The 26052-nt window shown below is 41.0% G+C and overlaps 1 protein-coding gene and 2 long non-coding RNA genes across 6 annotated transcripts in view; 1 reads left to right on the top strand and 2 right to left on the bottom strand.

The window, feature by feature from the left end:
* Positions 1-26052, bottom strand: part of LOC148370451 (myosin-binding protein H-like) — a 195285-nt gene that overhangs the window by 24871 nt on the left and 144362 nt on the right. For 2 of the 4 annotated variants that reach the window (XM_088332979.1, XM_088332980.1), the window contains 12 exons: positions 25352-25536; positions 25118-25280; positions 24856-25048; positions 23509-23597; positions 23339-23437; positions 23102-23273; positions 21726-21991; positions 19744-19895; positions 17363-17434; positions 16098-16303; positions 14661-14779; positions 14417-14605 (listed from right to left, as the gene is read on the bottom strand). In XM_088332979.1, coding sequence (XP_088189105.1) covers positions 14417-14605; positions 14661-14779; positions 16098-16303; positions 17363-17434; positions 19744-19895; positions 21726-21991; positions 23102-23273; positions 23339-23437; positions 23509-23597; positions 24856-25048; positions 25118-25280; positions 25352-25536 — 1905 coding nt within the window. Of the gene's footprint in view, positions 1-1005; positions 1087-1536; positions 1563-14416; positions 14606-14660; positions 14780-16097; positions 16304-17362; positions 17435-19743; positions 19896-21725; positions 21992-23101; positions 23274-23338; positions 23438-23508; positions 23598-24855; positions 25049-25117; positions 25281-25351; positions 25537-26052 lie in introns of those variants that run through there. The other 2 variants (XM_088332981.1, XM_088332982.1) reach the window with 2 other exon arrangements.
* Positions 1571-3059, top strand: LOC148370455 (uncharacterized). The gene is made up of 2 exons (XR_015850140.1): positions 1571-1955; positions 2684-3059. It is a non-coding gene; the product is annotated as an uncharacterized LOC148370455 (long non-coding RNA).
* LOC148370454 (uncharacterized) lies at positions 3143-4771 on the bottom strand. The gene is made up of 2 exons (XR_015850141.1): positions 4319-4771; positions 3143-3609 (listed from the first exon to the last, which is right to left on the bottom strand). It is a non-coding gene; the product is annotated as an uncharacterized LOC148370454 (long non-coding RNA).

Genomic DNA, 26052 nt, shown 5'->3' with positions numbered 1-26052 from the left:
AAAGTACTTAAGAAAAAAAATCGAAAATCGCATCAAAATCCCAATACTGGTCTGAAAAATCTCAATTAGTTTTTTTTTTTTTTTTTTTTTTCTGCAGCCCAACAACATGTGCAGCAGCACAGGCAGGGGAAAACGCATCAGTCACCGGTTACCGCACGCCACTCTGGCCCAGTAAGATTGCACTATACCAAATATCAAGAAATAAGTGTTTGTTTCCATATGTGTCTGTGGGGGGAGGCAAGGGGGCGCCAGCCGGCAAACGTTTGGGAACCATTGATCTAAAGGGCAGGCAAAGAGTAGAGTAGCCAAAAAAATGATTTAGTTAAGAGTGCTATTACTTCATGGGGCAGAACGGCGGCGCAGTTAGCGCGTGTGCGGCACGGTTCTGAGGTCATGAGATCGAACCTCCTGAGTGGAGTTGACATGTTCTCCCCGTGTTTGCGTGGGTTTCCTCCGGGGACTACGGTTTCCTCCCACACTCCAAAACATGCAAGTCAGGTTAATTGGCTGGTCGAAAATTTCCCTAGGTGTGAATGAGCTAGCAAATTCTCTGTCCCTGTGTGCCCTGCGACTGGCTGGCAACCAGTTCAGGGTGTCCCCTGCCCACTGCCCAATGATAGCTGGGATGGGCTCCAGCACACCGCGACCCTACTGGGGATAAGCGGTGCAGATAATGGATGGATGGATACTATTACTTCAGAATAACAAGACTCAAGTAAAAAGTAGTCATCCAAATAATTACTTGAGTAAAAGTAAAGAAAGTATTTGGTGAAAAACTACTTAGTACTGAGTAACTGTGGCAACGTCTTATTTATTGATTTATTTTGAAAACAAAAAAAAAACAAAAAAAAAAAACATTCAACAGTAAATTAGATTTGATCTAAAAATCAAGGTAAATTTAAGCACTTTAATAGGCCGAATGTTTGACATGATGCTGTACACTGTTATTAAAAACTTATTTTGTTATGGCAAATTTCCAAATGGCAATTTCACTTTGGTAGTCACCTTATTAATGCAGTGCTTCCCAATTATTCTCCGTCGTGCCCCACCTAGGAAGAACAAAAATCTTGCGCCCCTTCGAAGAGAGCGTGCCACTCCCCCTTGGTCTAGTGGAGGAGCAGTTGCTTTTTATTCTAGGACAGTTTTAAAAAAAATACAGAGGTGAAATGCACCTTTCATAACAGAGCCTCGCCACCCCCACGCCACTATTTGGGAACCATTGAATTAATGTCGTATCCTTAGGGACTACAGCATATGGATAGATCCAACTGAGTCATATTTTCCGTAGTGACAAAAATAAAAATAAAATGTGAAATACAGATGAGGCTATTTTTTAGCGAGTTTGTATATATCATTAGTCTCTGTACTACTAGTCCCACCATGCTTTGCGGCATCGAAATATCAAGGGAAATGCTATCAGATAAACGGGTTAATAGTGAAATCCACTTAATACGGTGGGCAAAGACCAGATTAAACAAAACATACAGAGAATACGTTATTATTCTTATTCAATTAAATACGTGTAAAAATACTTACTGTGGAACGGCATTGAGGCTGCTAAAAACTTTGGCCCAATCCCATTTCTCTCACTCGGCCCCGAGAACCCTCCAGTGAGGTCCCTCGATAGAGGAGTGCCCTCATCGAGTGGAGTGCAAAGTGGAAAAGGTTTGGACAAGACTTGCAAGGTTCCACCCCTGTCCAGGAGATGGCGGTAATATTAATTGGCTGTAGACCTTAGTGACGTATAGGCCTACGTCACATGTAAACAACTCGAGTCTCAACCTGTAGTGTGTCAGTTGGAGATTTCGTGCAACGTTAAAAATGCCCGCTACAGCTGTGTTATTACCGATTGCCTGAAAGCTCATCATCTTTTCCGTGTCTCCAATCAACGGAGGAGAAATGTGCTATACTGAAGACAGCTTCGGCGCTATGTAGTGCTGATTCACCTTTACAAGGTACGTACACTCAGTAAAAAAATGACCCGTTCGGTCAAATACAGTAAGAGTTAACATACAATGCACGTTCATGTAATACCCTATGTTTGTGTAGACATAAATGGCAATCTACTTATTAGTATCTTAATGCCATTTTATGACACATAGTAGGGGTCTTGAATGTGTGACATGACGAAAAGTAAACAAACACAAGAACAGTCCACCTGACCCTTAAGCTGACATAATATCGTCACCAAACTTCCCTGTACGACCCAAAAACCTTAGTTCATAAGGAATTTAATTCAAAAGAGTTGTCATTGGATATAAAAAAGGTGCTTGATTGCTGTTGTTTGGTCATGATTGTTTTCTGTTGTTGGTGTCAAGGGATTTGTTCAGACCAAAAAAGACAATCGACTTTGGCTTGGACAGATCTATTGACACTAACAAAGATATCATATAATGAAATTGTGAATATGCTTGATTGCAAATAGGATTTTCGAGAAGGGTTGTTCAAACCCTCACATTGTGTTTGCTGTTAATAACATCATATTGGAATATAATATTGTGAATGTGCTTGATTGCTGTTGTGATTGTCATGATTGTTTTTTTTGTTATTAGTGTCAATAAATTTGTTCAAACCAAAAAAATTTCAACATTTTTTCATGATGCTTACATCACAGTTAAAGCGGTCTTTTTCTTTTCTATGCCCACATTTATGTCTAAAATGTTTGTTTTCTATTGTGTTCCAGAGTGGCTGTCCCATAAGCATGGACAGGTTGGACAGGAATGTTCCCATCCTGTGCTTATGGTTGGATGTGGAGTCAGAACTCATTCAGGACTTAAGGTTGAGCAAGAAGGTTATGTGGGCCCTGCAGGAGCTGCTAAAGAGGGAACAGGGCCATGGCTGGAGGTCCTGATCTACGTGTACTGGCTGGCCCACGCTCTGTCCTACCGTGTGGTGTCACGGGTCTTCAGGGTTCCCAGGTCCACCGTACAAAGAATTGTCCACAGTTAATATGGAATAAATTGCCCAAAAGCCATATTTTAGGCTCTTTAAGTCAGACCCACATTTGCATTATGTGCTTTTCTGCATTACTATTCAATAAACATCTTCATTTTGAGTAACACCTTGGTGGTTTATTTCATAATGATGTGAGATACTGCGTGTGAACTATGTGACTGTTGGACAGAAAACAACTACAAATCACTCCAGCTTAAATAATACTTTACTTTCAGAAAAACAAACTCACATTGGGCCAAAATACATAATAGTAAATAAATAATGTGTCACAAATTTTAACAAAAATATACCAATACTTCCATGAAGCTGGAAAACACAAACTGGAACTTCATTGAGTTCTTAATAAAAAAAAATATTTTCCTTTTATAAAACAAAGGGAAACATTGCAGAGATGTCACTGTTCTGGAAATTTGTCCACGAGCTTCCCAAAAAGGACGGGAACCGCTCAGTTTTGGCCACAGTTTCTTCGAGACTTTTCCTCACTCCGGCAGACTCCACTTTCAAAAAGTCAAGGAGTGTATCGTGCTTCCTTTTTTTTCTGGGTGATTTGGGGTTTGGCGCCGGATTAGAAGGTGCCAACGACGTGCCCGGTGGTGTGGATGGCGTGGTAGCTGTGATGGTGACCAGCTCTTCCATGGGACGTTCTACAATGGCCTTTAGGTTGGGTGGAAAAAACAAGAATTACTTAATGCAGATGTATTGTACAAAAACAACTGTGTATACGATGCTCAACTAGTTGATGTGAGACATGAAATTGACATGTTATTCTTATGGCTGTATGAGCCTTCTATTGGCCAGCATCACATATGCTTTAGAATTGTCTCCACATTTGGACAACATTTTGAGAAGGTAATTCGTTCACTTAATATGTGTTTACAGAGAAGACAGTGAACTATGTGATAGTAGTTTGTTTCAACTGTATTTCCACGTGAAATTCGGAGACATTACTCGTAATGCATGATGAAAACTAATGCATTCTGATCTCACATGAAAGAATCATATTGTAAATAAAACACGACACCCGAAATTGTGTGCAGTAAACAAGCGCTTATGTCCAGAACGGTATTCTGACTATGCTCCTTTAGCGACTGGCCATGTACATGAAAAGCACGACTCGTTTAAGATAAAAACAGGGATGGGCTGAACCGTGATTTTCTGCACAGTTATCCTACTTTACAGTTTGTAGCGTGAAGGTTTTTTTTTTGCCAGCTCCCTTGGTAGATTAGTGCACTTCGTAAAGTAGCGATTTTGCAATGTTCGTGTTTTAACGCGAAAATACGATTTTCTATTGCATTTACGTCTAACTAAGATATCTCAATACATTTTATTGCAAATACATGCGTGGTTGTGGAAAACTACTTACATTTGTGTGGTTCCTTTTCGGGCATGTTTGTTGATATTGAGAATTCGCAAAGCCTTCTGGGTAGTCACTTCGCTGCCAAGTGAGGTCGAGAGCCCCCTCGGTCTTGAAGTGGTTACGACTTGGTTTGAGGGCACTTCTGCCTCGGTCTTGAGAGTATCGGGACACACCCCATTTTCACGTGAACGCGCAAACCGAGTGACTAGGGCACATAGCGAGTGAAAGTGCGAAGAATGGGACGCAGCCATGGCTGCGTCCCATCGTTGCGAAATCGAGAATCCTTGTTTGTTTTGTCTCTAAATTTACGTCAAAAAATCATCCCAGGACGGAGAGGCACTTGTCACGATACTTGTCATTTTCTCTAAAATACTTGTTTTTGTAAAATGTAGACGTACTGGTCGTCATTTACTTCCACTCGTGTAACTTTTCTTATGTCTAAACTGAGCGCCATAAGTAATCACACAGAATCTCGCGATATTGTCTAAAAACGCATATTTGCATATTAATTAATGTTGATACATTTTCTATTTAATATAGGCAAAAATAGTATGTTAAATAAAAATATAATTTATTTTTAAGTATGATTGCATCAATATACGTCAGCATAAAAATGTAAATGTAAAAAATGTAAAATGTGATAAAATCATATGGTTTGACAGGGATTTTAGACCGAAAAGAGGGGAATGAAACTCGTAGAAAGTCATTTTGACAAAAAAGGTACTTTTAAAAAAGACGATTTAACCTTTTACTCTTTTCTCGTTGGTCGTAAAATATCAAAAGTCTCCCCAGTTTTTCTACCGTACTTCCGCGGCACAGTTCTGAGTTCATGGGTTCAAATCCAGCGACCAACCCTCCTGTGTTGGAGTTTGCATGTTCTCCCCGTTCTTGCATGGGTTTCCTTTGGGCACTTCAGTTTCCTCCCACGTTCCAAAGACATGCATGTCAGTTTGATTGACCGGTCCTAATTGTGCCTAGGTGTGAATGAGCGAGTGAGTTTTCTTTCTGTGTCCCTAGATACCCAAGATAGGCTCCAGCAACCCCACGACCCTACTGAGGATGAGCGGTGCAGAAAATGGATGGGTATATATATTTTGGCGCATTTGGTATTGCACACTATATTGTCTTCATATTTACTGTAAGATTGACACTAATAAGTAGAATAAGGGGAGAAATAGATACTGTACAGAGGCGGGAAGAGTAGCCAAAAACTTTACTCAAGTAGCAGTACTGTTACATGAGAATAATATGACTCAAGTAAAAAGTAGTCATCCATATAATTATGTGAGTGAAGAAAATATTTGGTGAAAAAATAGTCAAGACTTGAGTAACTGCAGCAATGTCTGTCCTCAGGCAGTGGGCAGGGGACACCCTGAACTGGTTGCAAGCCAGTTGCAGGCTTTCATAAACAATATACTACTACTACTAATAATAATAGTAGTATCCATCCATTGTCTGCACCGCTTATCCTCAGTAGGGTGGCAGGGGTGCTGGAGCCCATCCCAGCTGTCCTCGGCAGTGGGCAGGGCACACGCTGAATTGGTTGCCAGCCAGTTGCAAGGCACACAGAGACAGACAACTTACTCATTCATTCACACCTAGGAACAATTTGGACCGTCCAATTGAACTGACTAACATGTTTTGGGAATATGGGAGGAAACCGTAGTGCCCAGGGAAAACCCACAGGGAAAACATGCAAACGCCATGCAAAGCCAATAGTATATTAATAGTATGAATCAAATAAATAAATAGAGTACAAGTAGCATATTTAAAGCCCCAGTAATTTTTATAATTTTAACTGGCTCTGCTGGCAGAACAAGCTCGCTCCGGGGTCGGCAAACCAAAAGGTTGAAAGAGCCATATTGGACCAAAAAACCCGATAGAAGTCAAATCTTTAGAAAAATTAAACACTTTATATAAGCCTTATAATGAACACAACACATGCTGTATGTATCTGTTAGCCTACTGACAAAATAATAAGTTGGGTAAAGTTGAACATTATTAAGATGTTAATGAATTGGGTTGGGAGGATCCCTTAACCACCAGGGTCGTTGGGGCACCACTTCCTGTGCTGTGTTGTCAGCGAGTACAGTCTGGTGGCGCCCATCTCCAGGCCAACAAATGTTACGGAATGTTTATTTGGTTTGATACATTTTAGGAAAAGAGATTCAGAAATCCAATTCTTGAACGTAATTTTGAGGATTGGAATAAAATGAAACATGCATTTATAAAAATAAAATAACAACCTTTTGAAAAGGTAAAGTACTGTTGATACAAGCACAGTAATACAGTTTAAGTCTGATTTCTGTGCAGTTTTTTTATTTTTTTATTTTTGGGGTACATGACGGATCACACACACTGCATAGCTTCTTTATAAGGGGAGAGCCTCTTACTCAGGCGGCACAGAAGAAAACCAACGAAGGAGAATTGCGTGTACAGTGGGACCTCGGTTATCGCGGTTAATGGGGACCAAAACCACCCGCGATAAGTGAAAATCCGCTAAGTAGCAGCGCACCTCAAAATTTTGTTTTTTGTTTTTTTAATTTTATTATTATTTTTTAGACCCAGTTAATGGGGACCAAAACCACCCACGAAAAGTGAAAATCTGCAAAGTAGAGACGCCCCTTCAAAAATGCTTAAAAACAAAGTTTTTCTTAAAAAATTATTTTATTCTATTATTATTTTTTAGACCTGCGAAGCTCTGAACCCGCGAACGTGGAACCACGAAGTAGCGACGCCCCTTCAAAAATGCTTAAAAATAAATAAATACATTTTTAAATCATTTTATTTTATTATTATTATTTTTTAGACCCGCGAAGCTCTGAACCCGCGAACGTGGAACCACGAAGTAGCGACGCCCCTTCAAAAATGCTTAAAAATAAATAAATAAATACATTTTTAAATCATTTTATTTTTTTATTATTATATTTTAGACCCACGAAGCTCTGAACCCGCGAACGTCGAGGCGTGAAGTAGCGAGGTCCCGCTGTACTTAAGTAACTGTCACGGATTGGCGTGGTGGCGTGGAAGGTGACCGGACCAGAACGTAGGCAGGAGGCATGAAGGGAGAACTCAAATGCGTTGACGATCCATAAGTTTTATTTTTACAAAATAAAAGTCGCCCAATACTCCGGGGCAAAACAGAACAACACAGAGTTCCTCCGGCACGAACTCAACAGGACAAGGCATAACAGACTAAAACAGGACAAGCATAACAGACCGGGATTGTGTATAAGAGTAGTAATGAACCCGCAACCGCAGAGCCCACCATGCAGCCTTAAATACAGACCCACCATTAGTGGAACTGCTTTCAGCTGTTGCCCAGGGGGCGGGGCAGACTGGTCACCAAGGCGACCGTGACAGAGCCCCCCTCTTAAGGGACAGCTCCCGAGGTCCCAAAAAAGAAAAAATTACAACCTCGCGCCCCGGAATGTTGACGATCGCGATTGGGGCAACCCTGCTCCCTCCTCCGAACACGCAGGAACGGGGAGAGGCAGGCGCCATCTGCGTCGGGCGGATCGGAATCGGCGCTCGGCAGGGGGGGTCTGGTGGCCAACTGGACAGGGGATGACAGACAGGCAGAACCGACGAGAACAGGACAGATAAACAGGACAGGCGAGAACAGGACAGATAAACAGGACAGGCAAAATCAGAACAGATAAACAGGACAGGCCGATGCAGAAGAGTCGCACTTAGGTCAGGCCGATGCAGAAGAGTCGCACTCAGGTCAGGCCGATGCAGAAGAGTCGCACTCAGGTCAGGCCGATGCAGAAGAGTCGCACTCAGGTCAGGCCGATGCAGAAGAGTCGCACTCAGGTCAGGCCGATGCAGAAGAGTCGCACTCAGGTCAGGCCGATGCAGAAGAGTCGCACTCAGGTCAGGCCGATGCAGAAGAGTCGCACTCAGGTCAGGCCGATGCAGAAGAGTCGCACTCAGGTCAGGCCGATGCAGAAGAGTCGCACTCAGGTCAGGCCGATGCAGAAGAGTCGCACTCAGGTCAGGCCGATGCAGAAGAGTCGCACTCAGGTCAGGCCGATGCAGAAGAGTCGCACTCAGGACAGGCCGATGCAGAAGAGTCGCACTCAGGGGGGTCAGATTCAGAACAGACAAGACAGGACAGGAAAGACTGAACAAAATCAGTACAGGGAGACTCAAGGCAGGCATGGGAGTCGAACAGGCAGGCATGGGAGTCGAACAGGCAGGCATGGGAGTCGAACAGGCAGGCATGGGAGTCGAACAGGCAGGCATGGGAGTCGAACAGGCAGGCATGGGAGTCGAACAGGCAGGCATGGGAGTCGAACAGGCAGGCATGGGAGTCGAACAGGCAGGCATGGGAGTCGAACAGGCAGGCATGGGAGTCGAACAGGCAGGCTTGGGAGTCGGAGTCGGACTTGCACGCAGGGGAGAGGGAATAGCAGGCAATCGGCACGGGAGTCGGGCAGGCAGGCGTCAATTCTTCCTGGGACCCCATTCGAGGCACAGCAAGGGCCACGACGGGCGGGGCCGTGGTTCGAACGGGCAGGGAAGGCCAACTCAGTAGGCGCCTGCCGAACTGCGCTCTCCAGCTCCCCAAGTCGCGCTGGGATCGTTCGCTGAGTTCTATTTGTTGGCGGGTTCATTCTGTCAAGAAGCATGGCGAAGTTGAAGGGGTGATCGGACCAGAACGGAGGCAGGAGGCATGAAGGGAGAACTCAAATGCGTTGACGATCCATAAGTTTTATTTTACAAATAAAAGTCGCCCAATACTCCGGGGCAAAACAGAACAACACAGAGTTCCTCCGGCACGAACTCAACAGGACAAGGCATAACAGACTAAAACAGGACAAGCATAACAGACCGGGATTGTGTATAAGAGTAGTAATGAACCCGCAACCGCAGAGCCCACCATGCAGCCTTAAATACAGACCCACCATTAGTGGAACTGCTTTCAGCTGTTGCCCAGGGGGCGGGGCAGACTGGTCACCAAGGCGACCGTGACAAGTAACGGGTCCAATGTAACATAATATAGCCGAGTAAGAGTACAGTTTCTTTTTCACAAATCTACTCAAGTAAAACTAAAAAGTACAATGATTTCAAAATGCTCCCAGAAGTTATAAAATGTCCCAAAACTCAAGTAAATGTAAATGTGATTTCTACCCACCTCTGGATATACATTATATTAGTCATAAACAAGGCAATTGGAAAAACTAACAAGCAAACAAAAAAGTGATAAAGCACACACATACGAAATGTAAATTAAAAAAAACGAATAGAAAAATGAAGAGAATAATAGGATTATTCCGTCACTCTGTAAATGAATAAACAAACATAGTCACAAAGGAGTAGATTGACATGACTTTATTATGTCCTCCATGTTGGACGTATGATTCGGTTACAGAGACATACATTTCACTTCAGCTCACAATCGAATCAAGTGCTCCTTCCTCTTACTGGAAAAAAATGAGGCCCATTTTCTGCATCTTACATTTCCGTTTCAGGATTGTTGTCGCTATTTACAGTCTTTGCAACAGGGTTGTCATGTACAAAATATTTACAATGAATTGCATAAGAAAAAAAGTTTAAAAAAAAATCAAGGTGAAAGGAGTCTTAAAGATATAATAGGTCCGATTAAAGTAAAGCTTGGGGAAATGCAGAAAAACGGGATTCCTTAAGGTGCCTCGCAGAAGCAATTGCCTGCCTAGAAGTTTTCGACCTTTCGCCACATTTTAGGCTTTAAACGTAAAGATAGAAAATTACATTTTCATTGTCGAGGATCAAAAACAAGTGGGACAAAATCAATGAAGTACAACTAAATGTATTAGATATAGGAATTTAAAGCTACCACCTGCGAGGATTGTCACTAACGCCACAAAGTTAGAATTTTGCACGTTTTTGGGCATGCATCATACTTTGTTGATCACGTAGTTTCGTGGTGGTGATAAAAACTTTAACGGGTAAAAAGTAAAACTTTTTAAGGCAGGTACTCCGTATCCTGAGGTCTACTGTGTCTTTTTTAGGAGGAAGCGTCAAACAGAACCTGGGCTCTGTTGCGCCACCATGGCGCTTTGTCCTATCCAATTTCTTTTTGCGACTGACTATATCTGACGATTTTTTTATGGACAGGGTTTAGTTAAAATACCTTATTTTCCGGACTCTTGAGTGAACTGGATAATACAGGGCACCTTTGAAAAGTAGTTGACATTTTAATTTTTGAATCCTGCAAAGGTGATTGCATTAATGCCAATTCGTTATTTTGACAATTATGCCTCACTGTTGTTTGTTGTTTTGACTGTTATGTAGTGTTTACATCATTGTTGTTGTTGTATCAGGCTCCGCAGAATTTGATTATTGCTTATTGCACAAGCATCATGGCGACCCGTATGTAATGCATGGTCGTGGAAGTGCTTGGTCAAAACCTACAGCATTGCTACAATTTGGCCAAGTAGTTTGTAACTACCGGCTAATCATGATGCTGTGTGTTTTTAACACTCTTCAGGGGAGGTTTGCCTTTTTTACTAGGGGGATTTAATTAAAAAAAAAAAAAAAGGGCTCTGGGAACAGGCTTTTAGAACAGGTTGGAATTTCTTATCGGGCTTTGGGCTCCTTGCAAGTTCAAAATCCATTGATGTTATCCTTACTCTTTTTGAATGGCTACTAAATTGTTAGTATTCATTAGTGAAATGTTTTCATATTTAATGGACACCTGACTAAAAGGTGCACGAAATTTAAATCACCAGTCATAGTTGCATCAAAACAAATTTCAGAAAAATATGGTTGATTCGTTAACGGTCACCGTTTGTAGTAGTCTTTAATTCTAATGATTTCCAATTTTATTTACCTTATTTTCCAGTCTGAAGAAAGCATTGGATTAACATTGTGAGGTGGGGATGTCGTAACCCAGGGGCCTACTGTGTTAACCCAAGGGGGCAGAATAATACTGCACCTCCCACTTTTCAGTTTTTATTAAAAAATACCCAATACATTTTACTGTACTTGTGTTGTTCACTGTTGACAAAAAATACTAACTTTATGTTTCAAGCCTAAAACATGTTTGAAAGATCAAGTTCAAGGCGCCAAAGACTTTCACAAGGCACTGTTTTTCATCAAACAATTGTTTAGCAGCCCATCACTCTTCAAAATCTCCAAAATTTTTCCTTTGAATTGAGGCCTCAAAGTGTTGGATTTAAGTAGCCCAAAGGTAGCAGGCTTCAGGCACTGGCAGATGGAGGCATCACATCTCTATTTGACACCAGTTTTCAAAGGACAAAGACTAAAAAGTTTCCTCATCAGTAGAGGAAAAAAAGTAGAGAAAATCTAGAGCAGGGGGTCACCAACATTGTGCTTGCAATCACCAAGAACATCTGAGTAGCCGGCAAACTGAGACTAAAAATTGCTCACCAGTGACGGTTTATTGTTATTTTCTATTAAATTTTGTTTTTCTAATTGGCATGGTAAATCATTGACAATGTCAAGGGTGTCTCAGACTCAAATGACTTTGGGCTGCCAGAGCTAAGACTTTTGTAAGGTTTGCCTAAATCGTATTTTCCACATTCCACTGTTGTCAAATATTTAAAAAAAATGTTTTTATACAAAATAGGATTATAAGATAAACACAAAAAAATATTAAAGCCCCGCAGTGTAAAATTTGACCACGAGAGAGAATTGTTGTCTAATGTGAAGGAAAAACAGTGCCAAACCATCACTAGATCGCAGCAGATGCCAGACAAACATGACATTGACTACTAGGTATGGATTCCACTATGTAAAAGAAATTTCTCGACCTACTGTATATTAAAAAAAAAATCAAAAATAACATTGGCATGGCAACCTTTGCCAAGTATTCAACCAATTTATGAACGTTTTTTTTTGGTACCACTAGGAGGCACTAAATATTAAATAGCTGTCCCTTTAAGAATTAATGTGGTATTCATCTTTTTGTACATTATCTTGGACTCCAAGATGGCACTTTTAAATCTAATTGTGTGTTATACATGTTTAAATAATAATAATAATAATAATAATTTACTTGTATTGTCATTCTTTGTAACAATGCACACAGAACGAAATGTTGATACACCTGACCCGTACAGTTAAACTGTAGCGAGCCGATGCAGCCGCAGCCAAACAGGGCGCAGCCATTTTAGTCATTAGGTGAGCAAACCCCCCATTCCACCCCTTAATGCTGAGCGCCAAGCAGGGAGGCAATGAGTACCAATGTTGTAAGTCTTAGGTATGACTCGGCCGAGGCTCGAACCAGCGACCTCCCAGTCTCAAAGCAGGCGCCCTACCATCTAGGCTACCGAGCTGGTAATGACACATTCTATTCCTATTGCTCAAAAAAAAAAAAAAAATCAATCCAATAATCATGAATGAATCCATAATTTGTGTGTGCTGCGATTACAAAACCTTTTATACAAAGACAGGGGTTCCATTTCGCACCCTGGGACCTGCAATTGACCACAATTTTGAGACTCCTGGTTCACACGATTAGTGTCTTTAAATACATGATCAATTCTTTCAAAATGTTTTATGAAAGTAGCTGGTAATTTATATAGGTTAATCAGTTAGTGCCCTTATACAAGGCAAATGTCTTGGTCGTTGATTGAGCCTAATTTAACCCTACTTATTAGTATGACCTGGTAATAACACAAGAATAACATAGTAATGACATCAAAAGGTGCAATTTAGGAACTGCATATCAGACTGGTGGCCCTTCACACTAATCAGTAACGGAAAATCAGCTTCAAAAAGTATGGTGACCCCTGAGCACTAGAGGTTTGAGGGGCCTGCACACATTCACTTGCCCTTGAAAAGCTGAGCTTTTATGGTTGTATAAAAGAGGAAATGCAAGCAAGAAGGAACCTGTACCGGTGCTTTATCATGTAAAAACTAGGCAAAGAAGGAAAAACACCGTTTCTATTAAACAAAGCAGTAAGGACGGAAGCACTTGTTTGTTTTTAGGACTCCGCGGCGTTTGTTGTATGAAATGAGACATTATTTGCTGTGAAGACAAGTCAGTACAAAATCCTACAAAAGTTCCTCATCTATCACAAACAATCCCAGGTTAAATAAAAAAAGGAACCCCAAAAAAATCTGTGCCTTTCCAATGCAGGCCCATTGTGATGTGGTGCTGCCATCCAGTGGTAGCTTTGTAAAACTGCAGGATCTATTTATTTTTTGACACAGAGACGATTGTCTCACATATTGGACATAAAGTGCAATTTTGTCATTGAACAAAGCAGCCCGAGTGCCAGAAGACGAGCAAACATGTCAGAATAGTCAATCGTTTTCCAATGACCATGACGGCAGATCTTAACGTTTTGATTTTCTCTTTCCTCCTCAAAACGGATGCAAGCCACCGTCCCGCTCTGGCGATTCGATGCTATTGGCCGACTCCTGCAGCTTCAGCAGCATCATCATCTTGGAACACGGGACATTCAGGTTAGGTCAGTAGTGTTGGGAATAACACTGTTAATTTTTTAGTTGCGGGGTAATTGAACTAATTCTTTTTACGCCGATACAACACCGTTACTGACGGTCAAAACGGTGCGTTACTTTGAATATACGATTGTTCACATTTCCAACTAAATGCGACTTTTGTGCGATCTCCTGTGACTTCTATGCGTCTCCTGTGTGAACGCCAGTGTCCCGCATGCGCAAAAGAGGACATACCTTGCGCTCAGTCTTTGTGGAAGTACTCATCGTTGCTAACAGCAAAGTGAATTTAGCAATTTGAAAGTTATAGTGTCACCGGAGGCTGATATGACTTGTCCCCCCAAATAGTAACTAAATCCAAAACCCCGCTTTCCCTCCATTAATAAATAAATAAATAAATAAAAGTCACAGGAAATCGCAAACAACTCGCACTTAGTTGGAAATGTGAACAATCTCACAAAAACATCGGATTTCATCGAAAGAATCTGAATTGACCATTAAGCTCTGCAGTGTGAAACTAGACTCTGTCTACTTGAACTGTTGTTTCAGGTTGTGAGAGTTAGATTTAACTTATTAAACTCACTTTATATTGTTTAATGCGAGAGGATTTCTTCTTCCAGGGGGCCATGACAGAAAATATTGTGAAGGACTAGGCTAGGTGAACGTTCCTCAAAAAATCCGAGAACTCACCAGAGGATCGGACTCCAACGAGGGTGGCGGGGGAAGGTCTTTTAGGGGTTTCTTCTCCTCGCTGTGCTGGGTGATGCTAGGGGGAGGAAGGTGGTAAAGATTGGACTGGTCCTGCTGGGCGCAGGGCCAAGGGAGGGTTCCTCGGACCCACTCCACAGGATCCTCCCATGTGGCCTTGGTGCCGTGCACCTGTAAACAGAAACGGTGAGCGTTTTGCAAGGCAATTTTCCTGCAATGTGACTACCTTAATGCCATCCTTGGCCCCCTCTTGAAGGTAGGGGATAATGGAGTGGTTCCACAAGTCGATGAACCAGTTCCGGAACTCTGCCACCGACACAGGGCACGACAGGAAGAAGCATGGGCCTGATGGATGATGAAATGGAGTGAGAATTGATCAATGAAATAGAAAATAATATTTAATTATTATGGAATGTACACTTTAAATTTAATGAAACACTTTTGCTTGTTGACTAATTATTTAAGCTTTTTAAATTTTTTTAAGATATTACTATTATTATTGGAGGCTTTTTTTTCTAAAGAAACTTCTGTGACAAGAATATTTCCAAAATAGAAAGAAAATCCCAAATAAAACAAAAAAGAAAATTACATTTTTTTTAAATTGAAAATGTAATTTTTTTGTTCCAAATTTGGAAAACAAGTATTTCGTTAAACAGAAAAACCAAAAAAAATTGTCAAAAAACCATAGCCTCTAAAGAAAATTTGTCAGAAAAACAGTTTTAAAATTAACATTTCAAAATGATTGCAATACACTTCTGCAGATTATTTAATCCATTTTACGTTTAAAACACAGTCTGAACAGTTTTTTTACGTCACATTTACAGTATTTTCCGTACTATGAAGAGCACTGAAATGTAAGTATTATTTTAGTGTAACTAGTTGTATTTTTTTTGTCGTATTTCTGCCTTCAGATGTTTGTAGTATTTTTGTGGTATTTTTTGTAGTATTACAGTAGGTTTATTTTTGTAGTAAATTTGTAGTTTGCAACGTAGTTATTTAAAGGAGCTGAACGGAATTTTGAATTTTGTTACTGTATGCCGCCGTCTCCTTGCTTGTCATCATTGCAATCCTCAGCTCAATCATGATATGTGTGCAAGTACGTGCATTTCTTAGCGAAAGGAAGAGGATTTTTTAAGCACAGCTGAGGTTTTTTTTTGTACAAACCTCACTCTTACTGTATTTTTGATTACATGCACCTTGTATATGAAACATTTCACTAAGGAATATTTGTATAACTTGTGCCTTATAATCAGTTGTGCTTTATAGTCTGGAAAATACAATATGTTTTGGGCTGTTTCTCCAGCTGACCAGTAGATTGCATCAAACAAATTTAGCTTGAGAGTGGAAACTAAAAACTGAATACTCGGGCACAGCCTTGAAAATGAAAACGTTTTCTCTGTAAATCCTGTCTTTACACTTATGAACAAATGGTAAATGGACTGCATTTATATAGCGCTTGACCCGGAATGCAGGACGTCTAAAGCACTTAACAATGCACTTCACATTTTACTCGTTCACACACACACTTACACACCGATAGCGGAGTGTGCCATGCAATGCACCTACCTGATTTTTGGAAAATTAAGGGTTCAGTAGTATCAAGTAATCACCAAAAGCTCTTCATAAAACCATTTTTTTTCATTTCTCTCCCCCACATCCTTACCTATGAGGAAATCGGAAGTGCTGTGTTTCTCTAAGAAGGTGTGGAGGTGGTACCAAAGCTGCGGGACCCAGTCCAGGACCCTGAGGAGTTCCTGGTGCTGCAAGGCGTCATGCTCCTTCTTCTGGTAAGATTCCACTACTTTGCGGTGGAGGTACCTCAGAAGGAAGCCATTGGCCGGCTCCACGTTATTCGAGAAAGGAACCATCCTGTATCAATTATTAAGAAATATAGTAAAGTATAAATAAAGAAAGTTATGACAAATCATAAATACTTAATTTTATTTTTGGGTTAAGTTGGTGAGTTACCATATCTGCCGCACAATAAAGTGCACTGGATTATAAGGCGTAAAACCCCAAAATAGTCCCTTGACAGATATTTTTCATATGTACAATACGGTGGGGCATATAAGTTCTCCTTCTTGAAAAGATGAGGGAGGCCTCAAATGTGAACATTGGTAAACCTCGACCATGACAGAATGTGGATATAAAAAACAGAAAATCTTTTTGTATTGAACGAATACTTATTTGCTACCATGATTTGCAATTAAATTCTTTAAAAGTCCAACAAGGTGATTTTTTTGTTTTTCCACATTCTGTCTCTCATGGGTGAGGTTTACCCATGTTGACAATCACAGCTTTCTCATACTTTCATTTAGGAGAACCTGCACAATTCATGGTTGACTAAATACTAATTTGCCCCACTGTAAGGCACATGGAATTAAAACTACAGTAAGAGCTACTTTATTTATTCATGTATAACCTAGACTTTCAGTATAAATCAATCAATACAGTCGAAAAATAATGCTGACCAAAATCTAAAAAAGTTGAATGCAACAGGAATTAAACCAGGGTCACAGCAGTGATATACCCAAAACCTAACCACTAGACCACTAGTGTTACTAATGATATATGAAAAGGCATTCAATTTTATCTTACTATCACACTATTTTACTCAGTGCCAGAAAGAATGTTAGAGAATTGAGAAAACAGAAAGTCGTCCTGGAAGACTTAAATAAACACAAAAAAAGCATGAAGAGGGAAACCATTCTTTGGTGTATCTGATGATGAATTGAACTTTGGCCAAGTGGTTAAGTGTCAAATCATGTTGCATTTATTCCTTTGCAATTATAGTTTTCAATTGATCAGTCATTTGACAAATAGGCTAGTATACCGTCATGTAATAACCCACACAAAAATACTGTATGGATGTATTTTGCTGTACCGGGTTATACGGCTGATTATATGCTACTCCTTCCACGGTCTCACCTGAAGCTGATGTGTAGTCCGTGGTTAGAAGAATTCTTGACAGGTTGATTGGTGGTCCCGATGATGTAAGGACTGAAACCAGCACCAAAACAAACCATCAAGTTTTTAACTTGCCACTTGTACAGTGGTAGTTCTACATATGAGCTTGATCTATTCCAGGATCGTGCAAATTTTGCGAAGGGAGTGCATTTTCCCAATATGAAGTAAATACAAACTTAGTAGCACCTTCCCGACCTCCCAAAGGAATCAAAGGGAAACTTTAATAGCTATAAAACATCTTCATGGTCACTAAAAACACATTTAAATAGCAATTGCACATAAAGAAAAAAAAAAAACGTAATAAGACAAAGGCTGTGTGTTGGGGAAGCAGCACTAAGAAGAAGGATGCCTCTTGTCTAAATAAACTAGCGAGGAAGGCGGGCTCTGTTGTGGGCACGGAGCTGGACAGCCTGACAAATGTGGATGAGAGAGGGGCACTGAACAAGCTGCTGTCAATCATGGACAATTCACTTCATCCACTACACAGCATCATCTCCAGACAGATGAGCAGCTTCAGTGACAGACTGCTATCGCTGTCTTATTCCATGGACAGACTCAGGAGATCATTTCTGCCTCATGCCTTGAGGTTTTTTTAACTCCACCCGGGGGAGTAAAAGCCCACATTAAACCCTAACCTCACATTCGCATATTTTGCTTTATTTTTATTACAGTGTCTATTTTTGGAACATTATTTAAATGCTTTTTATTCAACATGTTGTTTTGGGCATTTTTGTATTCAATATCTCATATATATATTTTTTTTTTAACATGAGGCTACTGCTGGAAATGTGAAATTCCCTACAGGGATGAATAAAGTATCTATCTATCCATCCATCTAAATAAAATGCGAGTTCATTATGAGTCGCTGTAATGAAGGTGTAGGCATGATGCACAGGTGCAAAAGTAAGAGTGATGGTGCACGACTTTTGATGCTACATAAGCACTATTGTCAACATAAAATTAAAGTTATTGTACTTTAAATAAACGTGAACACACAACATTTCTACTGTGCAAATTTGTATTTTTTTGCCTGTTTCAATCTTCATTCATCACTTTCTTTTGCCCTTTTCACTTGTCTCGCTGATCTTATTCGCAATGGACCCAAACGCAGGAAGCATTGCAAGATGCTTAAAAAAGATGCCATTTAGTGACAAGATCATCAATAAAGTAATAAACAAAAAATCAAAACAATAAAACTGTCTGACACAGAAAACAAAAACACAACCTCAGAAATCAGGATTACACTACAATAAGTAGATGCTGATCCTGATGGTGGAAAATGTATCTGAAATATCAAAATCACCCCACCGGCTACGAGGGGAGTTACCGGCCCAAATGTAGGAAGGAGAAAAAGGCAAGGTGCTCAAAAAAACAGACAGCATTTAATAACAAAGTCATCAACAAACAGTAGTTTTACTTTAGTATGTTTGTGTTTTAGTATATTTTATTCTATTATTACTACTATCGCAGTATTTTTCTAATATTTCGATATACTTTTTACCTTTAAGAAATGAAAGCAAAATAATATATGATCCCTGTTTTTAAGCACTAAATTTGACATTTAGTTTCGTAGTATTAACGTATTATTATTTTTGTTTTAGACACACAGAGGGACAATGGGGACAAAGTTGGCCCCCCAATTTTTTTTTATACAGAGTACTTTATATAGTATATTATATATTATCATTATCTCATCTCATCTCATCAGCTACACCGCTTATCCTCAGTAGGGTCGCGGGGGGGCTGGAGCCCATCCCAGCCATCTCCGGGCAGTGGGCAGGGGACACCCTGAACTGGTTGCCAGCCAATCGCAGGGCACACAGGGACAGACAACTCATTCGCTCATTCACACCTAGGGACAATTTGGACCGGCCAATTCACCTGAAATGCATGTTTTTGGAACGTGGGAGGAAACCAGAGTGCCCGGAGGAAACCCACGCAAGCACGGGGAGAACATACAAACTCTGCACAGGTAGTATGGAGCTGGATTTGAACCCACGACAGGTTCCCATGACATGAACTGTGCCGCACAGTTTTGACAATTTTTGTTTGTCAGGCCAGGTGAAAAAACTGACGGGCCACATGTGGCCCAGGGGTGGTAGTTTCCATGCCCCTTCTTTACAGGTATAAAAGAGGGCGCGGAATCAGGTGCCTTATGGTGGTGAATGGTCACAAGCGGTGACCAGCCTCTAGTAAAAGACTCTGGGACTTCCCATGAACTGGATTTTTCTTCGTAAAGCAAGGTAGCATTTTGCAAAAGAAAAACTCACGTTTCGAAATTATTTTGTGCAGAGGTGCTCATATGAAGAGGTACCACTTGTATTCCTTTTTTGTTTCCTCACCATTTATGATACTTGCAGGTGAGTGCGCCGTTGACCAGCTCGGTGATGGCCGCAGCATCAGCGATGTCGTCGATGATAATGGCCAGAGGAAGCTCGCTCCCGCTTTGTTGCTCGATCCGATTGGCTACTTTGGACAGATACGACTGCAATTCCTGCAAGAGGTAATTTTAATGAGAACAAGATACTTTTACAGTGGGGTTTAAATTTGGAGGGGGCGATCGTTCCAAATATCAATATTATCAATACTAAATAAAAAAGTGCTTGGCTCATGTCAAGGTGGAATTTGGCCTGGCTGGATGAAAAAATAAATTGAACATGTATATGCCACTTGCACATTCTCTAGTCAACTATATGGCCAAATTCAGTGGAACAAATGAGGTGAGTTTTACAATCCGGGGGAGATTCCCCCTCCCAAATTCTAGGTTCGTTTGGCCCACCACCACTCTTCTGTAGCGGTAAAAATGAACACAGAACCGAGCAATGGCGGCAGAAAGGTGCTAGGTGGTGCAGAGCCGAAAAGCCAGGAAAAGAAAAAGCAACGCGTTAAAAAAAGGACTTAATTTCACTCATACTCCCTGTGATCTGTGTGTCCCTGGTTGTTTGTTGTCCTACATATATACAGTGCATCCGGAAAGTATTCACAGCTTTTTCCACATTTTGTTATGTTACAGCCTCATTCCAAATTGTATTAATTTAATCTCTTATCTAAAATTCTACACAAAATACTCCATTATGACAATGTGAAAAAGGTTTTTTTTAAAAACTTTTTTTGAATTTATAAAAATAGAAAACTAAGAAATCACATTTACATAAGTATTCACAGCCTTTGCTTAATACTTTGTTGATCCACCTTTGGCAGAAAATACAGCCTCAAGTCTTTTTGAATATGATCCCACAAGTTTGGCACACCTATCTTTAGGCAGTTTTGCCCATTCTTCTTTGCAATAAGTCTCAAGCTCAATCAGGTTGGATGGGAGACGTTTGTGCACAGCCATTTTCAGATCTCTCCAGAGATGTCCGATCGGATTCAAGTCTGGACTCTGGCTGGGCCACTCCAGGACATTCACGGAGTGGTTCTGAAGGCAATCTTTTGAGATCTTAGCTGTGTGCTTTGGGTCGTTGTCCTGCTGAAAAATGAACCTTCGCCCCAGCCTGAGGTCAAGAGCGCTCTGGAGCAGGTTTTCATCCAGGATATCTCTATATATTGCTGCATTCATTTTTCCATCTATCCTGACTAGTCTGCCAGTTCCTGCTGCTGAAAAACATCCCCACAGCATGATGCTGCCACCACCATGCTTCACGGTAGGGATGGTATTGGCCTGGTTTCCTCCAAACATGGCGCCTGGCATTCACACCAAAGAGTTCAATCTTTGTCTCATCAGACCAGAGAGTTTTGTTTTTAGTCCAAGAACACTAAACGAACTTTTCAGCCCCCGATGTTTTTGGTGAAGTGATGACATGATTCAGGTTGTCATGATGATCGTGGACGTGCACTAAATGTCATCCATCTCTGACGCGACGTCTACGAAAGGCACTTCGTCATCTTTTTTAGAAAGAATAATGCTTTGAAGCATTTACAGTCTGTACTTATATCTTTACTGTCATCACCCCACTGCGTGTACTCAGCATATGGGCCGGTGCAGACACACTGTCATAGTGTCATACTGTGGATACAGGAACGAAACTAGGCACCACATATTTGACCAAGATCTGATCAAAGCCACTTCTGCCATGTAGTGGGGCGATTTGTCATACTGATATGATTCCTAGAGGCTTGATACTAATGGAAAACATGCGCCAAAGCCTTTAGTATAGATTAAAGTGTATTATGGCCCTAAATGAGTTAAATACCTTATATCTTATGATATCTTATTTTTTAATAATACAAGTTTATGAGACTCTTAAATCCTGGTAGCCCACGGGAAATTTCCTATGGTATGGGAAACACTGAGACTATTCATTCATTCCGGGGTGGGGCGCACCTTTTGAGTTTGCCTGTGCATGTTGAACGTGATGATGGCGCCACGGTCGATGAGAAGGGATTCGCCATCTACGCCGGGCTTGTGTTGCTGGCTGCGCTGCAGGAGGTAGCGGGCAAGGCGCTGAGCCAAGTAAGTCTTCCCCGTTCCACTTGGCCCAGACAGGACCAAGCGCCGATGCTTTAGCAGCAGGCTGATGTAGTGCAGCATCATGGGCTTGGGGATCAGAGTTTCAAAAACCACAGAGTCCACGCTTTGCTCTTCCAGACCTGCCAAATGCATACAAAGTGGGTTCAATATTTATTGAGGTGATGCCAAAGGTGCAAAATGTACTGTATTTCCCGGACTATAAGTCGCAATTCTTTTCATAGTTTGGCTGGGAGAGCGACTCTGGTGAGAATTATCTGTGGAATAATTATTACACACATAATCACTGGGTATATAATTTCACGTTATTTTAAAAGTAAACCGCAAGAGGGCGTTCTAGGTCTGTGCTGATAATTTCAACGTTACCATGTTGTGCCGACAAATACTCCCCAGCACACGTCACTCACGCAATCATCACTAAGATGGCTTCGTATCTAAACCATTGGGGGGGGGGGGGGGGGGGGGGTTGTTGGGGGCATGAATGTTATATAACAGTAAAGCACATAGAATTTGCACGTTGTATAGAAATCACTTGAGCAAGTTGAAAAAAATTTACTTTGGTAAAATGAATGAATTAATGAGCAGATACGCACCTTTGAGCCGCGTGCCCACAGTGAGTCTTCCATATATATATATATATATATATATATATATATATATATATATATCTGTGTTACTGACATTTGCCACGCCGCTTACATAATAATGACACGCCTCATTATCGACGAACGTTTCGAAGACAAAGCGTCATTTCGCCAGGTCAAATATTTTCAACTTATTCAAAAGTGATTTTTGTACAAGGTGCAAATCCACTGTGTTTTAGTGTTGTAATACATTCCTCGAAATGAAATATGAAGTCGTTTTAGTAATGTTTGAGCGAGTGACGTATGCTAGGGGGGCATTTAACGTGGAAGGATTTTTTTAATTTTTTATTTTAAATTGCCTTTCAAGATTACATGTATGTTTTTGGTGTTGGTATTGGTATTAAATAACCCCCCCCCCCAAAAAAAAAAAAAAAAAAAAATTTTAACTACGACTTATATATGGGGTTTTTCTTTTTAATTCAGCATTTTTTGGCTGGTGCCAGGAGCGATTTATTTTCTGGGATTGATCAGCTAAATACAATTTTGTTTGTTGCTACTTCGACATGAAGTTCCAATTCCCTTTGCGTAAGAAATTTGGCATTCAATTCAAAGTGACAGTGTGTGGTAATTTGCCACTAGAGGTCAAACCTTTCACGGTGACAAAGATGCGAGGGGGACTGCCGCTGAGACATCGTAGTGGTGTTGTTTGAGGCTTATCTCCACCAATTACCCTTGGTGATGCAGAGCCAAGCTCGTACATGTAAAGCGAGTCGCAGTTGAGACCCAGGCTAGCTGTGGGGTCCACTTGAGTTAGGTATTCCTGAGCAAGAAAACAAACATTTGTAAGACTCCTAAAAAAAACACACATGAGCTGATTAGACCTACTCGAAATGTCTTGGCTATCATGGAGTCCAGGTAGGCCCATTCAGTCCTCTCGCCGACGCTAACAGAACCCAGGTAATGTTCTTGATGCGTTTTATGCTCCTATGTTACGACAGGGGATGCTGTTGCTTAACTATTGAGGTAGAAATGAAGCCCTCACATTGTTGCTATACCTCAGATGGATCCATGACTCGAACCAGCACTTGTGCAGACATTTCATCCAGTTGAGAAGGTAAGCATAACATGTTGCCTGGAGACATGTCTAAAAAACGAAATACAACATTTATTAGCTACACTTGACTTATTTTGGAACACAAAACAAATGTGGAAGAAATTGGCACATCTTTTAGTGACGTTGTTGTAGTTTAGAGTAAGCTGAAGCGTGTGTGTGTGATAATCTTGAATATTAGTGGGGGAACTTTATTTTATATTGAAACATATTGAAAACAATTTCTATTGTTTTATTTATTTATCCACATGGTTGGAAACCGAAGATAATTTACAGTATTGCTGCAGTGTGTTGTCATGGGGGTAGGAACCATTGTGAGGGTAGGAACATTTGTAAGGTATCTGTTCACCGGTGTGGTTTTTGGCGTGAGTCACTCGCTCAAATCATATCAGTGGATGGATTTCAGAAAAATTGTTCACACAGCCTCATTGCAACACAGAATCTCTTTATTTTACAGAAATCCTGTGGGTGAGGCCTAGGCCAATTTAAAACAATACTGTTGTGTGGTACCTGGGGTAATCTGGCACCTGTAACATGTGTATTGCAAGAATTCACACTTCGGAATCCTCAAAGATACCACTTGGGAATTCAGAAGCCTAATTCCAAATTTTCTTCCGTGAGCAGCCAGTGATAGAACATAAAAGATGATGTGTATCCTTGCAAGTGACAACTTTTTTAGTTTTGTAATTTTGATATTGGATTAAACAGCACACCCATGACTTTTATTTAAGCAAAATAACATTGGAATGGGTTTCCTTAATGTTCTCTAGTTGATTAATGGTAGTCAGCAAATACACTTACAGTGGGTGTTTTGCAAGTGGTGCCTGGCTTAGGAAACATCCAGTGGACATAGATAACACATAAAATGATGACAACTAACGACCAAATAAATTGGATATTCCCAGAGAAGCTGAAAAGAGCGGATAGCTGAAGTTTGTCAGTGCTGGTTAAAGTGGCTGACTTTAGTGACTAGAGACTAAAAAAGCCAGGGAAAAAAAATAGCAGGAGCAAATCAGAATTTGTCAATTGTCTGGTCCAGGAATGACAAAAGGTGAGTGACACTGAAGGATGAAGCAGGAGCATGTAACAATAACAATGGCAGTGAGCCAAAATCTGCAGACAAGTGGCTAGGGGAGGAAAAGGTGGAAAAATGTAAGGGAGTCCTGAATCGTTGATCTCAGTGATGAAAGAAACTGAAGGACGATTTAAATTAATCATTTTTGCAACACTAGGGGTTGCTATACAATACACAATGAGGCAATGAAATGGGTTGGTGCTTGTCATCACTCACCTGGAACTTTACAATCATTCAGACTGAGGCTGAAGGACTTGGTGAGGGACACAGGCTGCCTCAACGAAGGTCCCAAAAAGGATGCCAACCCCAAAGGCTGCGATAGGGATAACATGGGACCGCAGCCTGACAAATTTGCCTGACTTCCAACTTTCAGATGATCGTTCTCCGCCTTCAGATTCTCCACTGTTGACTGCAAAACAAAACACGCTTGAAACAAAAGCAGGGCAAAGTTACGCATATCTTCTCAGACCAAGCCGACCTCCATACTGTCCATTGCGTCTCTGAGCTGCTCCAGTTGATGGGCGGAGTTCAAGGCCTCTAATCGGATGTCGGTCAGCTCTCTTTCTTTCTCCCAGAGTTCCGAGCGCAGGTCCGACACTGCCCTCTCCTCCACCTCCTCCTCCTCTGTTATCCCCGTGCTCCTGGATGGGACAATGGAACGTTGTTGAGGGACAAATCACATTCTTGCATATTTGTCCCCATCAAAACTTACTTGGAAGAGATGTCAGATGTGGACATTTTGATGGACAAAGACAAGTTCTCTCCTGCCTCGGTTCCTTCGTGCAGCATCTTTGGTGAGTTTGGAGCTGAGGAGTCAGGAGTGACGATTTCTTCGATGTCCGAGCAGGTCTTGGTGCCTTTTTTTATGCTGAAGGCCTTGTTGAAGGAACTTCTCAACTGGAGAAAATGGGACCACATGGAGAAAAAAAAACAACTTGGAGTTTAACTTGATGATTGAGGTCTTCAAAGAAAGGAAAAGGGAAGTTATTGGTGTTTTAATGCAGTGAGGTTCTTTACAACAAACCAAACATGTGACGTGACTTGAGGTGGTCGATTGGAGTAGCGGTTGGATGTGGGGGAGCGCTGATAAAACGGCGACGGTAGATTCAATATAAATTTGATTTTAAAACTTCAACTTGCAAGGATTGTCATGTCTCTAAAAAATGTAATTGCTTTAATCACCTCCTTATTTTTTATTAATTGTCCCGTTAGTCAATTGCTTACGGCCACGCAACTTGGCGGGGATAGAGATCTGTCTTAGTCGTCTTATTTCTTGAGAATTGCAAGCAATTAATTTCCATGGTTATAATTTTTTTTCTTCTCCGATAGCATCACTGCAAGCGTTTGGACAGATAAATAAATATACAGTGGGACCTCGCTACTTCGCAGTTCCACGTTCGCGGCTTCAGAGCT

This window comes from Urocampus carinirostris, chromosome 3 (genome assembly GCF_059441175.1).
Source record: "Urocampus carinirostris isolate Australia breed hairy pipefish chromosome 3, RoL_Ucar_1.0, whole genome shotgun sequence".
Taxonomy (NCBI): Eukaryota; Metazoa; Chordata; class Actinopteri; order Syngnathiformes; family Syngnathidae; genus Urocampus; species Urocampus carinirostris.
The sequence above is the reverse complement of the archived record's forward strand: the minus strand, read 5'-3'. Positions and strand labels throughout refer to the sequence as shown.